Here is a 16476-nt window from a genome sequence, read left to right as displayed (position 1 = left end):
AGCCTATGAAGGACGTGGTTCTGATGTTAATGCACAGCTTCTAGAAGATGTCTGTTCAGTGGTAGTGATTACAGAAATCCCTCTCCATGCTTTTATTTTGTCATTGGCAATAAGACACAGGCTAACCATTCTTGAAAATTCTTAGAATCTTACACCTAAGCCAACTTTCCCAAGCCAAAGGTGTTTCCCGATGGAGTCAGATATTCCACAGACACACAGTTCAAAGTGTTGTTTACACTACAGCAACCTCAACTACTTCTCTGTATCCGCGCGCCTGCAGAAGCCTCTCCGTTACCGGCGAGCCATCAGCTACGACAGTAAGGAGTACTACATGCGCTTGCTGTCTGGTAACCCTGGAATGTACCAGCACTCTGTGGAGCACACCACAGAGGGAGAGACCACACAGCATGAGCCCGAGCACGGAGAGGACACCATCGCTAGAGTCAAAGGTAGGAGACACCTCAAAAAGGTGGTTAGGAAACACAGCATGGTTTTGTTTTTTGGTCCAAACTCTTCTTCTCGGTGGTGCAGCTTCACCTGAGAGCCATGTCTTAACGTGCTGCTGCACTCTGCTCTGCAGGCCTGGTGAAGGCTCCTCTCAAGAGGTCTCGCTCGACAGCGGACGGAGCAGATGAGGACAGTCAAGAGCAACTTCAGGAGCAGCTGTTAGAGTCAGGAGGCCCTGAGGAGGAGCAGAGGACCGACAACACGTCCCTGCTGCGCCTCCTGGAGGAGGGAGAGAAGGTCAGAGAGAGACACACAAACATGAGGCTGGACAGTTCAAATGATATAGCTACCACAGTGTTTCCTGCTCCAGGTTCATGAGTGCTCGAGGCTGAAATCAATCCAGTGTTTGATACAGTACATTCAAAATGGATTTAGTTTTTCTATGTGGAGCTATTTCAGTGTTATAACCTTATTTTCTGCATTTTACTGCTATTCTTTCATGTTTTTAGTATTTCAGTGAGTGATGCATTATTAATTAGATTCAGATCGAGTTTGTGCTAATTTTCACAAACACAGACCCACACTACAGTATATCTATATCTATCTGTCTATATATATCATAGACAGATATAGATATACAGAGAGAGAGAGATTACTCAAATTATTCATAACTCTCCTGCAGTTTGTGCTGTTCTTTTCTCTCTTTTTTTTTGCAGTTTCACAAATAGCAGCATAAGCTCACAAAAGCAACTTTAAACATGAAAGTAGAACTAAAAGTGACCTACTGCATCACTATTTTTATGTGTTTAAGGAAAAGCTGCCTTTCAGTTGCCTCTACTAGTCCCAGAGACGTTGCAACTTTCAAAATAATACTGGAGGAAAAGTTCAGTGCATCACGGAATGAATGACACGATGCATTCATGTCCGACGTTGTTATTCTCAGCAGTAAGTGGGCACAGCAGCCTTTTAATCAGGCAGTGCTGTGGTCTTTCTTGATGGCCACTGAGCAGCTCAGATGCAGCACTGAGGGATTGAATCCAATCCATCCGCCGTTACCTAGTTAGGCAAAAGCACATCTCCACACCAATTTATTTGTTCCTCACCGATTTTTGGCCTGGAGGATTTTACGTGTGACTTTTCATTAGAAAACTACTTTCTGTAAACTTTGGTGTCTCACGCTCACCATTCCAGATTCAGCACATGTACCGCTGTGCCAGGGTGCAGGGTCTGGACACCAGCGAGGGTCTGCTGCTGTTTGGGAAAGAGCACTTCTACGTCATCGACGGCTACACCATGACCGTATCCAGAGAGATCAGAGACATCGACACGCTGCCCCCCAAGTAGGCCACCCTTCTGTGTCTGTCCCTTTACACCAAGGTCTGGACTCCTATAGGAGAATCCCGGCTTTACACCACGGCTGTATAATTAATCCACGATGACACGGTTACTATCCTTTCTCTCCCTGAAAAAGAGATGACATCATTCCTCTGGACGCTGCAGTGGGAGTTTCTGCTGCCGGAATGATGTAATGCTGCTGATGGAGCATGCGTTGTGAAACTCAGCAGAGATATTACATATTTCTCTTTTTAGGGCTCTTATCCTTCGAGACGCAACGTGAAAATAACCAGCAGATGCCTCTTTGATTTTGCCGTGTTCCCCTCATGTGTTTTACCTGAAGGGAACACGCTGTTTCACTCTCTCCTCAGCGTTCACACAGTCCTGTACAATCAAAACATGCTTATTGGTCAATTAAGAAAAGAAGTGAAATCAATTGTCATTCATCAAATAAAAATAGAAACTTCCTATGGTTCCTCAAAAACGCTGTTCATGTGATGTAAGTTCCAAACAAATTTACTTTATTTTTCAAAAGGAAATTAAGCACATTTAAAGATGCTTTTTTACAGATGAATTTGGCTATTTTGCTTATTTTATATATGGAGTTATTACTTTAATATTTAATATCACAATGTTCTTAGCATGGAGAAAGAAATTTGCTAAATCTTCCTGTGAGGGGAGTTGTGAATGTTTCTGAATGGCCTTTGTAGTTAAAAGTGCTTTATGGGTGGAACTGAATGTAATACCAGGTTTATAAATGCATCACTATCTGTTGTCTGTGTCCAGCTTGCATGAAGCAATCATCCCCAGAGGAGCGAGACAAGGACAGAGCCAGCTGAAGAGAACCTGCAGCATCTTCGCCTACGAAGACATCAAGGAGGTGCATAAGAGACGATACCTGCTGCAGGTCAGTATGCACATATTACTTATTACTACGTATACACACATGCTGCGGCACCAGTACACATCTATGAGCTTAGATATTTAAAAGAGATTTATAGTGAGTATCTTTAAATATTTAGGGTTCATTTTTAATGCTTAAAACCTGCCTCTATATCACATCTATACCAGTCACCACTTTGTGTTTTTTGATTATCTATGTCATTACCTTTCAGCCCATGGCAGTGGAAGTCTTCTCAGCAGACGGCAGAAACTACTTATTAGCCTTCCAGAAAGGAGTCCGCAACAAAGTTTACCAAAGGTACTGAATACAGATAGAGACACAGAGCTTGGACTGCATACTGCTGAACTGCTGCTGCTCCTGCATTTCAGTAACAATAGTTCAGAAACATTCAGGGACAGAGACAATCATTTCCAAATAACTTTTGCTAATGTTTTAAATCATTAGATATGCAATGATTTAGCACTGTTTACACAAAAGATGCTGCAGTTTTAAATGATAAAATAATTGGGTAATTTGATTGTCGGGATTCGGGGTATTTGCTGAAAAGAGGGAAAAGCTATTACTGTGTGATTTAAGAAAAAATCTTCAGAGAGATCGTGAGCATAGTCATTGCAATATTTGTACTTTGAGTGGATCAAATCAAGGGGATGGAGTACTGTCTGCCTCTGTGCTGGTGACAGTGTGGCCAGAGGCAGTATGCCTCTGGACTGTCTGTCCCTCTCATTCAGAGGAACCCCTTGAGCCAAGTTCTTCAAATTTGGCATTACATTGAATCTGTATTTCTAGTTATCAGGCTACACTGGTTTATGTGGAAAGTAAGGAACATCAGATAGAACTACATATATTATTTCAATTTTGTTATTCATCCACTGCAGGTTCTTGGCTGTGGTGCCTTCGCTGGCTGACAGTTCAGAGTCAGTTTCAGGCCAGAGGCCCAACACCAGTGTGGAGCAAGGGTAAGACCCCCTCTGTGTCCTCTTTATACATTCAGCACAGTCAGTGTTCTCTATCCTCCACATAAAGTGTGAATGTTGGACCGTTTCTGGAGGTTGGGTGATGATTTATGCAAGGTGTGGATAATACATATTCAGATGTATTACCTTGTTTTTAATCTTTGAGTAAAATGCATTTTCCTAAGTTATAGCTTTGGGCATCTGTAGTCATTAATCAAGTGAATGACCTAGAAAAGAAAATAAGGAAAGGGACTTGTACAGACTGGACAGATCACATGGAGCACTTGCTTCGCGACTCAAGGATGCCGTTCACTGTCCACATACTAAACAACAGCACTGGGCTGAATACTGAGCTGTTTTAACTTAGCATGCTCTCTGTATTGTCAGGTCTGGGCTCCTCAGCACGCTAGTTGGTGAAAAGTCAGTGACTCAGAGATGGGAGGTAAGAACCTGGACTCACTGGTCTAAATCTGCTGTTCAGTCAAACAACAGAAATGTGTCATTCTATATGCTGCTATAAGCTTCACTGACGTGTTTGCCATCTGTTTCCCAGCGAGGAGAGATCAGTAATTTCCAGTACCTGATGCATCTGAACACATTAGCGGGACGATCCTACAATGACCTGATGCAGTATCCTGTCTTCCCCTGGATCCTGGCTGACTTCGACTCAGAGGTGATTGCAGGGTTTCAGACACTAAAAAGAGTGAAGTTTTTAGGGAGTCCCTCGGCACATTTCAGCGGCACTAAACAGTTACCCACAAGATAAGTGGACGTCTGCTCCCACTTTAATCCTGTTTTTTTCCTGTGGTGATGTTTGTGTTGGGGTTGTTAAACAGGAACTGGACCTGAACAACCCAAAGACATTCCGTAACCTGGCCAAGCCGATGGGCGCCCAGACTGATGACAGACTTACGCAGTACAAGAAGAGGTACAAGGACTGGGAAGACCCCAATGGTAAGAGTTGAATCAACAGACTGTATTTAACAGGATGGAGTCAGAGAGATAACTTTTATTGATGTTGTATCAAGCCAGCTAAGCAGCTGGCTCTTAATTCAGACCAATCACAATCAAGGCACTGACACACTAAATGCGTTCTTATTATCCAAAATACCAATGAGGCCTTTATTATACAGTGAGTGTGATTTTTGGTTGTTTAACAAATGGACAATAGGAAAACTTCAATCCCTGTAACAGCAGAATCAAATTAACCAGAATGTGACACATTTCTGATTTGTCTTGTCACTCGATGTACATCTTGTGTTTTCATTCGGCAGTGCAAGTAAATGTGTTGTTTTCTATTCCTCAAGGTGAAACCCCAGCATACCACTACGGCACCCACTACTCATCAGCCATGATCGTAGCCTCTTATCTGGTCCGGATGGAGCCCTTCACACAGATTTTCCTCAGGCTTCAGGTTTGATCAGAGCTTTCCAAGCATACTCAATGTTCTTCTTGATGCTCTGTAGTGTGTGGATGTAGCGTCAAACCATCTGCCTGTGTGTGTGCGATTTCCAGGGAGGTCATTTTGACCTGGCTGACAGAATGTTCCACAGTGTGCGAGAAGCCTGGCTCTCTGCCTCCAAACACAACATGGCCGACGTCAAGGAGCTTATCCCCGAGTTCTTTTATCTGCCTGAGTTCCTGCTCAACTCCAACAACTTCGACCTGGGTCGGTATCAGGAAGCGTGGAAAATAACAGCTGATGAAAGTCAAAGTCAAACAGACCAAGATAATTGAGCACATGAATATTAATGTTCTGTCTGCCTTCTGTTTGATGTCCCAGGTGCCAAGCAGAATGGCACCAAGCTTGGTGATGTCATCCTGCCACCTTGGGCCAAGGGCGACCCCCGGGAATTCATCAGAGTCCACAGAGAGGTAAGAAATGAATCCACTTGTGACAAAAGAAGGCTTGAGTTTCAGTGAGTACACACTAACCTCTGTCTTGTCTTCCCCACAGGCGTTGGAGTGCGACTACGTGTCAGCCCACCTCCACGAATGGATCGACCTCATTTTCGGCTACAAGCAGCAGGGGCCGCCGGCCGTGGAGGCGGTCAACGTCTTCCACCACCTGTTCTACGAGGGTCAAGTAGACATCTACAACATCAATGATCCGCTCAAGGAGACAGCGACCATTGGCTTCATCAACAACTTTGGACAAATCCCCAAACAGGTCAGATACTAACTAATATCTGAACACTGGAAGCCACTGATGCTCTCTAAGTTGTGAGACTGGCAGTAACAGTACTGTTACCTCTGAATTACCACTACTGTTATTATTACTACTGCCACTGGTAATGGTAATACCGCAAAGGCTTCAATTAATGCAACTGCTATTACCACTAATAATAGCTTTACTTAAAAGTAGTAGTTGTGTTTCTGTTTTCCATCCATCCACCAGTAGGTCTTCATTGAGTAACTCATACTGCAGTCTCACGGGCTGCCATCTTGGCTGATGTCGTATAATCTTGCAAGAATACAAGGCAAGCCAGTTGTGGTCAGTTGGTAGACAAACTTGTAGAAAAGCACTTTCATATATAGGCCAGATAAAGAGTAACAGATCGAGAGTTATTTATGAACAGATTCATCAGCCAAAATGCTTCTTCATACCATTTTGCCTAATGAAGGCCTGGTTATTGGCAAATTTAGCTACCACAGCTTAAATTCACCAGAGACATTGGCTTTTCTTCAGTCACTGACTGTTCACATGTGTGTGTTTCAGCTGTTTAAGAAGCCCCATCCTCCTAAACGGGTACGCAGTAAAGCCAACGGTGACGTCACGAGTATTCCTCCGAGCTCCAACAGCGACAAGATCTTCTTCCATCATCTGGACAATCTCAGACCTTCTCTAGCACCTGTCAAAGGTACATGTACACACATACACAATCACAAATACACACCATGATATGTGTTTTTGTGACAAACGAATGGGCCTGACACCTTTACTCTGACAGTACCACCCTCTGTCCATTACACTGTGCAGCACCAGCTCCCTTTAGACTGAACACTCACATTTTTCTTCATGTTACCTTACCCAGAACTGAAGGAGCCCGTGGGACAGATTGTGTGCACCGACAAGGGCATACTTGCTGTGGAGCAAAACAAAGTTCTGGTTCCCCCCACATGGAGCAAGACCTTCGCCTGGGGCTACGCTGACCTCAGCTGTCGTTTGGCTAACTATGAATCTGACAAGGTCAGTAACAGTTATTATAATCTCACAGAGATTTAAACATCTAAAGCAGGCTCCTTAAATCTCCAGGCTGCAGCCGCTGCATGTGACTGACCTCCACTCTGTTGCATGTGGAGGTGGAAGCGAATGTGTCACAACCTTTTGTTCAGTTTGTAAGAGAGCTTGTGAGAGTGTTTTAAGGGAGGTGTGGCCTTTCAGGACTATTTTCTAATGCTATATATTTTACCTTGAAACTGACAAATGAATGTGAAAAATATTTAAGACAATGTTTCCCCCTGCTGGTGCTTGAGTAAAAATGCACTTTTTTACTGTTTTTACAACAGCAGCCATTACTGAAGTCTCTAATGCTCCTCTTCTGCATCTGATGTGCCACTGCTGTGACTTGTAATGTAAAGAAGTGTTGGGTGTTGAAATATAGACGCAGTCAATACCTGAAACGGACCCGTCCTCCTTCTGCATTTCCCCTCGTGTATCCTCTGCCAAACCAGTCTTCAATCTCCTTTCAGGCGTTGGTGGTGTACGAGTGCCTGTCAGAGTGGGGTCAGATCCTCTGTGCCATATGTCCAAACCTGAAGCTGGTTATCACTGGTGGCACCAGCACTGCCATCTGTGTTTGGGAGACCGGAACCTCCAAGGAGAGGGCCAAGTCACTTACACTAAAACAGGTAAAGGAACAAACAGACACCTAAACTGTTCCCCCACAATCCAATACAGGGTCCTGGGACAGCACTTACACAAAAAAGTATGTGATTCTTAAAAAGCCAAAGGTATTGTGCTGTATGTATAAAAACTTAAGGAGGGAAGTTAAGTATGATTCCCCTACAAGAAGCATCCAATCACCAACGACTTAACTTTAAAGAAACCTGAAAATGCACTCAACTGTTTGAACTAGGTCACTTTCCTAATAATGAGTCAGTAATTGGTAAATTCAGGAACTGTGGTGCAGTGTTTTGTCATTTGCACTGATGTGTCTGTTGAAAATCGTTGAGTCCATCTGACGTCTTTGTCCATGCTTTTTCATTGTAGGCATTACTGGGCCACACGGACGCTGTGACATGTCTGACAGCATCGTCAGCGTACCACATTGTTGTCAGCGGCTCGCGGGATCGAACCTGCATCATCTGGGACCTCAACAAGCTTTCCTTCGTCACACAGCTCAGGGGACACCGGGCGCCCGTCTCTGCTCTGTGCATCAATGAACTGACGGTGGGTTGCAGCGTACATTTCTCCTCTCCTCCAGATGGAAATAACACCATATGTTCTTTTACTCTAGCGCGAATAAATATAAGCTGAGGAGCAGAAGTAGGATAAGAATAAGAGGATGATTTACATCATGATTCATAAAAGCTGTTCAGCTGATGCAGGGACAAACAACATGTCTGTGTTTGTGTAGGGCGATATCGTGTCCTGTGCAGGCACATACATTCACGTGTGGAGCATCAACGGCAGCCCCATCGCCAGCGCCAACACCTTCACAGGGCGCAGTCAGCAGATCCTGTGCTGCTGCGTGTCAGAGATGAACGAGTGGGACACGCAGAACGTCATCGTCACCGGACACTCGGACGGCGTTGTCAGGGTAACCAAGCCCCCTTTAATCTTTAATTATGCTGATAATACCTTATTGTACTCTCTGTTTTGAATCAGTGGATTTTTGAATGCTGTCTGTGGTGAATAAAGCTTTCTTTAATTATCTTTTGTAGTTTTGGAGAATGGAGTTCCTCCAAGTCCCAGAAACCCCTGCTCCAGAGCCGGTAGAGCCAGATGTGCCTGACTGCTGTGGTGAGGAGAAGATTGGTGAGTCCTAATGGGAAAAATAACTGATAAGAGCTGCTAGACCATCTGATGGATGATTTTTGTGCCAGTAATATATTGACATGTCCCAATACACTGATGAGGTGCAACACTTTGGCAGAAAGTTACATGTGTGCTCTCACTCGCAGATACTTTGTTGGTATCACCTTTCTTTGTCTGCTTATATTGATGCTTATATTACATATTTTTCAAATTCAAAAGGTTTCCCGTTTTGTAAACTTTTCTTGGTTTCACAGAGGGTGGCGAGAGTCACAACGGTGATGACGACAGCAGCGAATCAGATGGAGACGAGCCCAGTCTGAGCCAGGAGCCCAAAGCGCCACGAAACCCCTCAACAGGTGGCAGCCAACCGGGCAGCACTGTCCACAGACCCAGAGGTACTCAACACACAGCTCCTCTTATTAACATCTACAGTTAATCGTTGAGATGTCGCCGTTTAGCTGTTTTATCTTTGCTGTGAACCTCAATCCATGCTAAAGTTCACATTCCTGACTTCAAAATACCTTTAAGGTCCTTCAGCCCGAACGGGAGCCTCGTGGTCGATGGACAGCAGCTCTGACGACTCTCACCGGTGGTCAGACACCCTCAGCATTGATGAGAAAGATGGCTTCGTGTTTGTCAACTACTCTGAGGGCCAAACTAAGGTCCCTCACCCTCATCCGGCTCATCCAGGCCAGAGCTCAGTGCCACAGCCTCTCCAGCCCTCCACCATGGATGCACGGACGTACAACCAGCTCAGGACAGGTGAGTGTCAAAAATGCTTGTTGTTTTTCACCTTTTTCAGAATGAATATTCCAACAAGGTTTTTCAGCTCTTACACCACATAAGAAAACGCCTCAAAGGAACAGCGGTTCATCAGGGATTCTTCTCTAATCAAAGGAAAAAATATCCTAAAAAATGAGCCGTCTGATCTGATGACAGTGTGTTTGTCGTATTGTCAAACTGTTTCTCATTTAAGTGTTTATTTTTGTGTGCTCACAGGCTACAGATGGGAGCGCCAGCTGGTCTTCCGAAGCAAACTCACCATGCACACGGCGTTTGATCGCAAGGACAACGCTCACCCAGCCGAGATCACATCCCTCGCCATCTCCAAGTAAGAGAGCTGAATGTCTGGCACCAAAGTGACAAATATACGTTTTTTTATTTACATGTTTGTTAATTGAAGTACTGATTTGATGCATCTGAAGAGCCCAAATTGTCAAAGCAAATCATTTAGACGGTGAAAACATCCTTGCTGAATTATTCTCTTCTCTCTTCCCTCCCTTGGCCTTTCCTTGTCCTGCCCTTTGTCTTAACTTTCCTCACCCACCCTCCACCTCTCTTTAATATCTCCCCTTTTAACATCCCCTCCTCAGGGACCACAGTAAGATCCTGGTGGGCGACGGTCGCGGTCGAGTCTTCAGCTGGTCAGTCAGCGACCAGCCGGGCCGTTCGGCAGCCGACCACTGGGTGAAGGACGAGGTGGTTGACAGCTGCTCCGGCTGCACCGTTCGCTTCTCCCTCACCGAGCGACGCCACCACTGCAGGAACTGCGGGCAGCTCTTCTGCCAAAAGTAAGTAAATCACAGCAGCCACACACACTTTCCAGCATGGCTTCTTTTCTCTTTTCACTCCTTTTACTTCTACTTGCATTTGCTGAGGACAGAATATGTTGCTGCATGTTTCTGATGTTTTTAGATCTCACCAGAAAGTAGCAGATCAAAATCTATTTTCAGATCGTAGAGATGAGACATTGGTAGTTTGATGATTGAGACTGAAGCGTGTAAATGTTTATAGTATAACCAGTATTAACTCACAAACTCCCTTACTGTTATTTTCTCGCGCCGCAGTTTTCACGTCTACTTGCTGAAACACTTGTTGCCAGTTGTATGGCCCTCTGTAAACTGTTTTAATGGATGCAATGTGCATATATTTATTTCTCCAGTTCCCTTAACTCAGATGTCTGCTTGAATGTCTTGGAAGTGTAATGAGAATTAAAGACAGGCACAGCTCTTAAATGGTTTGTCACTGAGGCATTTTTTTGTTAACATCTGGTGTTCCCCAAGGCTCAATCCTGGGTCCTCTGTTGTTTTGTCCATACGTGTTTCCATTAGTGATATAATTATGTCTATAACATATCTTTCTAGTGTTATGCGGATGATATGCAGGTGTACCTTTCTGTAAACCTTAATAATGCTGTCATTGTGTAGCCATTTGTGAAGTTTTTAGTTAGAACATGTCTTAGTTTTTGGTCTGTCAAACAGAGAAAGCAATTTTGAGATCAGTTTGGTTCCTGGAAACTTGTAAAAGGTTTATGTTATGACAATTTTAGCAACTGCAATTTGTAATAGTTATTTAGTCTAAGGAATAACACAGAGGGATCAATAATGATATTTCAGCTTCAAATGCCAAATCTTTGGCATTTGAAGCTGAAGCTGAAGCTGTTTTATGGCACAGCAAAGTGAATGATCTGTATAGTTTCTAAAGCCGCTGGATATATTTGTATTTTCCTTCCATTTTTAGATTCTCACTTCTTACTTTCATGCATGTTTCTTGAATTTGAACTTGAATATCCTGCCTACCATTTTTCACACTTCCCATGCCTCACCTTGTTTTCCAGGTGTAGTCGCTTCCAATCAGAGATCAAAAGGCTAAAGATTTCGTCACCGGTGCGAGTTTGTCAGAACTGTTACTACAACCTTCAACATGAGCGAAGCGTTGAGGACGGCAGCAGAAACTGAGCTCCATCTTCAGCCGCTGCCGCCAAAAGAAACCCCTCATCCTGAGGACTCCGACCCGAGGAGCGCTCCATTCCTCCACCTGCCTTGTTGCTCTCCTGACACCTCTCACATATCCCTGAAAACCCCCTTTATCCTCTCGTACGTCCAGTAACCACATGTACTGTAACACACTGACAGACTGACCGGAGGGAGTGTCGGCTGTTTCATCACCCCGACGAAGGAGGTGGGGGAAAAAACGAGGATACCGGATTGAAAGGAAATGAAAAAACTCAATCACCACTTTTACCACCTGCACTCAACACCTGGAGGGGAAAAAAAAAGAAGAAATCCCCTCAATGTGGCACGCTCGAATCAATCACCTGCCACCGCAAGACGTAACAAACTTGTTTATATTGTAAATACTTACCATGGCCTTTTTAACTCTAAGAGGAACAAACAGAACAAAAAATAAGGTCAATGAGAAAAAAACAAATTGCCTGTAACATAGCGTTGTGACTAACCACTCCTGGCTTTAAAAAACAAAATCGATTGTGTGTAGTCTGCGTCACGAGTCACGGCGAGTCCAGAGGAGTAACACGGAGGGAAGGACGGGATATGAATGTCAGTAATTAATGTCTGTGGCTCGACTTTACTAATGGGTCTAGTTATGCAACATCACTTATTTTCTTTTTTCATTTCCTGATCAGTTTTTGTTGTTGTTGTTGTTGTTTACAAAAATGTGATTTATTCTGTGAGTGAGTGTTGCCCACAGTGTGTCAAGCCATTACCATCAGAGAGAGATTTATTATGGGATCGTCGTTTCCTTTTTTTTTGCCAAATTGTTTTGATATATCAGTTATGATGATTTATTTTTTAACCCATCAATCATCTTTTCTGTCCTTTATATGAATTCCTGTTTGGAAATTTTTGTTGTTGTTGCTGCTGTCTGACACATTATCGTTCACATTTTATTTTCTTTTTCAACCATATCACTCCATTTTTATTTCAAGATTTTCTGTCTTATCCTGTGTTTTGTCTGGAGGGAACGCATCATGGGTTCATCATCTGTGAAAAAGTCTAAATTAGGTTGAAAACTTAACGCACATGTAATATTGCTGCACATTTATTTCCCGTCATGTAGCCTTATTTAGCTTACTGTCTGGCGTCAGAGCGGCTTTGTGAATGCACTCAAAAAAGGGACTTTTAGTGTGTGTCGTGGTTTTTATGTTGTCAGTTTCTATCCAGATTTTGTCGTTTGCAGACCTTCAGTCTGACCCCGTGGCATTATTACAGGGGATCAGGAAATGTTGCACTCCACACACTTTATCCTCAGTCTGTATAGAACATGTTCAGTGTAGGAGCAGCAGCCAGGCTTCTTTAAAAGAGTTTGGAGAAGGTGTAAGGATTCATGAAATTCCCTTAATCAACGTCCCAGCTAAGATGTCTTTGGGTGTTTACTCTAAAAAGTCAAATTCATTGGAACAGTCCAGTAGAACTGCTGTTTGAACCTTTTTTCCTGTTAGAAGTGGAAATGTCCAAAGATTTTGAGTGAGCATTAAATCCACATCATGGTTTCAGTGATGCTTATGTGTGGAATTCCCTCATCCAACCAGTCACTGGTTTACATGCCGAGGAGCCAATTAAACACATCCATGATTCAGCAAGTTTACTTGAAGTGGCGTGGGGCCCACAGACAGGTCAGAGATATGGAGGCATTGCCTGTGTCTGCCAAAAAGGAGACTTTGCACATTCGTCAGTGTTTCCCACAGTTAAGGCTTTTGTTGTGGTCATTATCCGTGCTGCTCTGTCACTGTTCATTTTGGACTCGTCCCATAAATTCATATTGGAAGACAAGGCCAAGAGAGAAGACAAAAAAAAAGACAAGGCCAGTATTAAAGAAAACAACATGCCGAGGCGTCTCATCATCGTTACGTAAAAGCAACACGAATCATGATGGACACCATGCAGAGACAAAGACAGTGACAAAGCAACTGCAGATCAATGGCTTTTTCTTGACAGTGCATTAAACAACAACAGCAGTAATTGAGGACAAATCTAAAAGATAGTTGACATTTTTCATGCGATCGTAGCAGCTTTCAAATTATTCTGATGTCGTACATTTTGTTTGTGCAAAAATGACACTTTGTGAGGTCTGATTCTACCACAAGGAGTCAGCAAAGCAGCGAAAAATGCAGTAAGACCTGAAAACACAACACACTGCAGCCCATACCCCCAGTACAGTTTGCTCCATGGACACAGATCATATCTTCCTCTGCGGGATGGCTGCTGCTGCCTGTTGGACATAGAGAGCGTGTTTGTCTTCATGTCCACGTCGTTTTCTTTCACGTGTCACCTCCCCTCCTCTCTCTTCATACATGCCATCATGTTGTTTAGTTTGCGGTTCTGTGGGCAACGACGGTGCATTCAAGTGCTGCTTTCTTTCTTTCTTTCTTTCTTTCTTTCTTTCTTTCTTTCTTTCTTTCTTTCTTTCTTTCTTTCCTTCCCAGAGAGAACTTTTTTCTTTTGGTTTCCCACAAGGCTTCACAGAGTCTCAAACATGTAAAACAAACAAAAAAAAAGGAACAAAGAAAAAGAGAAAACACTTTTCAGAAAGTACTTTAATGTTCACCCCCACAGCTCGCTAATGTTAGAGGAATAATAATATGCACTCTTGTTATTGTCCTTCTTATATCATTCTGCATTTCTGTACTGTAACTTAGCGTGCAATCATGCCATCTAGCTGAAAAGGCCGACGTCGGCTTCTATCAATCAAGAGTTCCTTTGCACCTTCACGTGTACAAAAAAAAAAAGAGAAACGTCGAGAGGAATCACAGGTTTTTATCGAATGCAGTTTCACGTTGTCATTCGAGCAGAAAGGTGCATTTCACAGCGGATAAATGAACTGTACAAAGTATTTATGCAATTATAACTGGTTTTAGATTTTTTTAATGATTATTGCAATTTCAGCAAGTTTTGTTACTTGTTGCATGTCTGTTAACACAGCTGACTTTCTGTGTCAGTGCATTGTACATGTTCTTGGCATTATATTATTGGTTTGTTTTATTCTTTTTTTGGGGGGGTTTTTTGGAGGCATTGTCTGATGAGTTGTCCCGACCGGCAGGTTTGTGTATAGAGCCGGAGATCATGTCCAAACTCTAGGTGGACTTTTGTACTCTTTATGGAGAAAAAAAATAAGGACTAATGAGAGAAGAAGAAGGAGAACAAGAGAAAACCTGGATTATTTTGGTGGTCTTGTATTAGACTGCATTACTACAGTATCTGGTGTGCAATCTGTGATAGCTGAATGTTCCTTGTATATTTGTGTTCACTACATCCTACAAGAGAAGAAAACCGTAGAGTAACTCCTGCCCCTTACAGAAACAAAATGTTCCAATAATGCAATAGATCTGGTACTTATTCTTTTAATTTCATTTCAATAAATAATTGCTGTTTACCACCAAAGACAGACTTGATTCTTTTTTGGAATTTCTTCACACTGTGTCAGGGGTCAGACTTAGTAGATTTTGGGCACAAATTGTTAATTTGAGGGAAATTAAGGAATATGAGAAATCAGATTTCTGAATAAAGTCAAACAAAATACAAATTATTTATTTGAGGGATGGATTTATCAAAGCACCTACTGAACTCTGAGGTTTCTGTTTTACAAACGGAGTAGCATTTATTGAGCAAAAAATTGTATTCTTATTACTTTCACCTTGAGAGTTACATTACTGCAATCTGGTTTGTTTTGTTTAGAGAAAACCGAAAATGATGGAGGGAATATGCAGAGGAAAATGTGCGTGGATAAAACACTGAAGTCAGTGTTGTGTTTCCAGTATTGCTCTTCAATGCAACACAGCATAATGAATGAGTTGCGTTATACATTTGCAATATTAGACCTTTAAAAATGACACTTACTGATAAAAAAGATGTTGGACACTGGTCCTTACTGGTCGCTGTCTACCGCAGGATGAAGCAGAGCTGGTCAACCATTGGATGGTGATTGAGTGGAGAGAGAGAGAGAGAGAGAGAGAGAGAGAGAGAGAGAGAGAGAGAGAGAGAGAGAGAGAGAGAGAGAGGCTGTCTTCACCGCAGCAGGAGCAGCAGACCTGCGTGAAGTTGGACAAAGACACACAGACTGAGACCGGAAGTTGTGTGCCTTGTACTTCAAAATAACGACTTCCAATCAGCAATATAACTTCTGAACTTGTACTGATTTAATGTAGAACGGACAGGTAGATAAATTGTATTGTGGTGGATGAAATTTGTTGGTAATAGTTTCCTTTAGATATATTGAATGTGCTACATTTAGTGATGCCACGTTTGTAGACACTTTGTACTTTACCTCCTGCATTTCAGAGGACCAGTTTTTACTCCATTAATTCATCTGATAGTTCTGTGCACCCCAGCTAAAAGCCCCAAGTGTATTTGACAATGAAAATTAAAATGGGCAGACAGTGTGTAAATAAAATCACATCAGCACTGGGGCATTATAGGTTGTTGCAGTTTGACACTAGTTAGATATCTGACCTTACACTGCAGTGATTCCAGTGTAAATTCAGGGTTTTGTTGGATCAGAAACAATCACATTTTTTCCTAAAAAAAAAAAAAGACTTCATTTTATTCAAGTAGTGATGCTGAGATAAAATCTATTTTTTCAAAAACCCTCACTCCAAGGCAATAAGTAAAACAAGCAAGACTGTTGAGTTAAAATTTTGCATTACAAGTCCTGCAGGCAAAAGTATATTTCAGTAAACGTACGGAAGTATTATCTGAAAAATGTACTGAAAGTACGAGAAGTATTTGTTATGCAGACAAACAGTGCCTGTGATTATTATATTTTTGTACATTATATATTCCTTATTATATCAATGTATCAATGTGTAAGCTTTATTTTACTGTTGTATAATAATGGGAAAGTGCTCATCATGGAGAATGGCCCATTTTACCGAAAGCGAGGTTACTTTTAATCATTTTATACACTACAGGGTTGTAAATTTACTCCCAAGGATCAATGAAATCTAATCTTAATCAATAACAATACATCAATCATCAGTCAGTTATTTATTTGTTAAACGATGACTCAATGGAAGAAGGAAAAATCAATGCAAGTTATTTCTCAGCGAAGCTTTTATTTTG

General features: G+C 42.4%; 1 protein-coding gene across 6 annotated transcripts in view; it reads left to right on the top strand.

Moving 5' to 3' along the window:
- Positions 1 to 14799, top strand: part of wdfy3 (WD repeat and FYVE domain containing 3) — an 86721-nt gene extending 71922 nt beyond the window's left edge. For all 6 annotated transcript variants that reach the window (XM_076730772.1, XM_076730773.1, XM_076730769.1 and 3 more), the window contains 24 exons: positions 281 to 449; positions 581 to 744; positions 1639 to 1787; positions 2569 to 2689; positions 2898 to 2983; positions 3562 to 3642; positions 4027 to 4081; positions 4193 to 4312; positions 4476 to 4593; positions 4947 to 5053; positions 5155 to 5308; positions 5423 to 5514; positions 5597 to 5809; positions 6359 to 6500; positions 6675 to 6829; positions 7333 to 7491; positions 7853 to 8032; positions 8220 to 8402; positions 8527 to 8620; positions 8875 to 9015; positions 9149 to 9382; positions 9620 to 9731; positions 9994 to 10191; positions 11238 to 14799. In XM_076730772.1, coding sequence (XP_076586887.1) covers positions 281 to 449; positions 581 to 744; positions 1639 to 1787; positions 2569 to 2689; positions 2898 to 2983; positions 3562 to 3642; positions 4027 to 4081; positions 4193 to 4312; positions 4476 to 4593; positions 4947 to 5053; positions 5155 to 5308; positions 5423 to 5514; positions 5597 to 5809; positions 6359 to 6500; positions 6675 to 6829; positions 7333 to 7491; positions 7853 to 8032; positions 8220 to 8402; positions 8527 to 8620; positions 8875 to 9015; positions 9149 to 9382; positions 9620 to 9731; positions 9994 to 10191; positions 11238 to 11358 — 3348 coding nt within the window. In that variant the 3' untranslated portion in view covers positions 11359 to 14799. The remainder of the gene's footprint in view (positions 1 to 280; positions 450 to 580; positions 745 to 1638; positions 1788 to 2568; positions 2690 to 2897; positions 2984 to 3561; positions 3643 to 4026; positions 4082 to 4192; positions 4313 to 4475; positions 4594 to 4946; positions 5054 to 5154; positions 5309 to 5422; positions 5515 to 5596; positions 5810 to 6358; positions 6501 to 6674; positions 6830 to 7332; positions 7492 to 7852; positions 8033 to 8219; positions 8403 to 8526; positions 8621 to 8874; positions 9016 to 9148; positions 9383 to 9619; positions 9732 to 9993; positions 10192 to 11237) is intronic.
- The last annotated feature ends 1677 nt before the right edge of the window (positions 14800 to 16476 follow it).

Source organism: Chaetodon auriga, chromosome 5 (genome assembly GCF_051107435.1).
Source record: "Chaetodon auriga isolate fChaAug3 chromosome 5, fChaAug3.hap1, whole genome shotgun sequence".
Taxonomy (NCBI): Eukaryota; Metazoa; Chordata; class Actinopteri; order Chaetodontiformes; family Chaetodontidae; genus Chaetodon; species Chaetodon auriga.
This window is presented reverse-complemented; position numbering and strand designations above follow the sequence as displayed.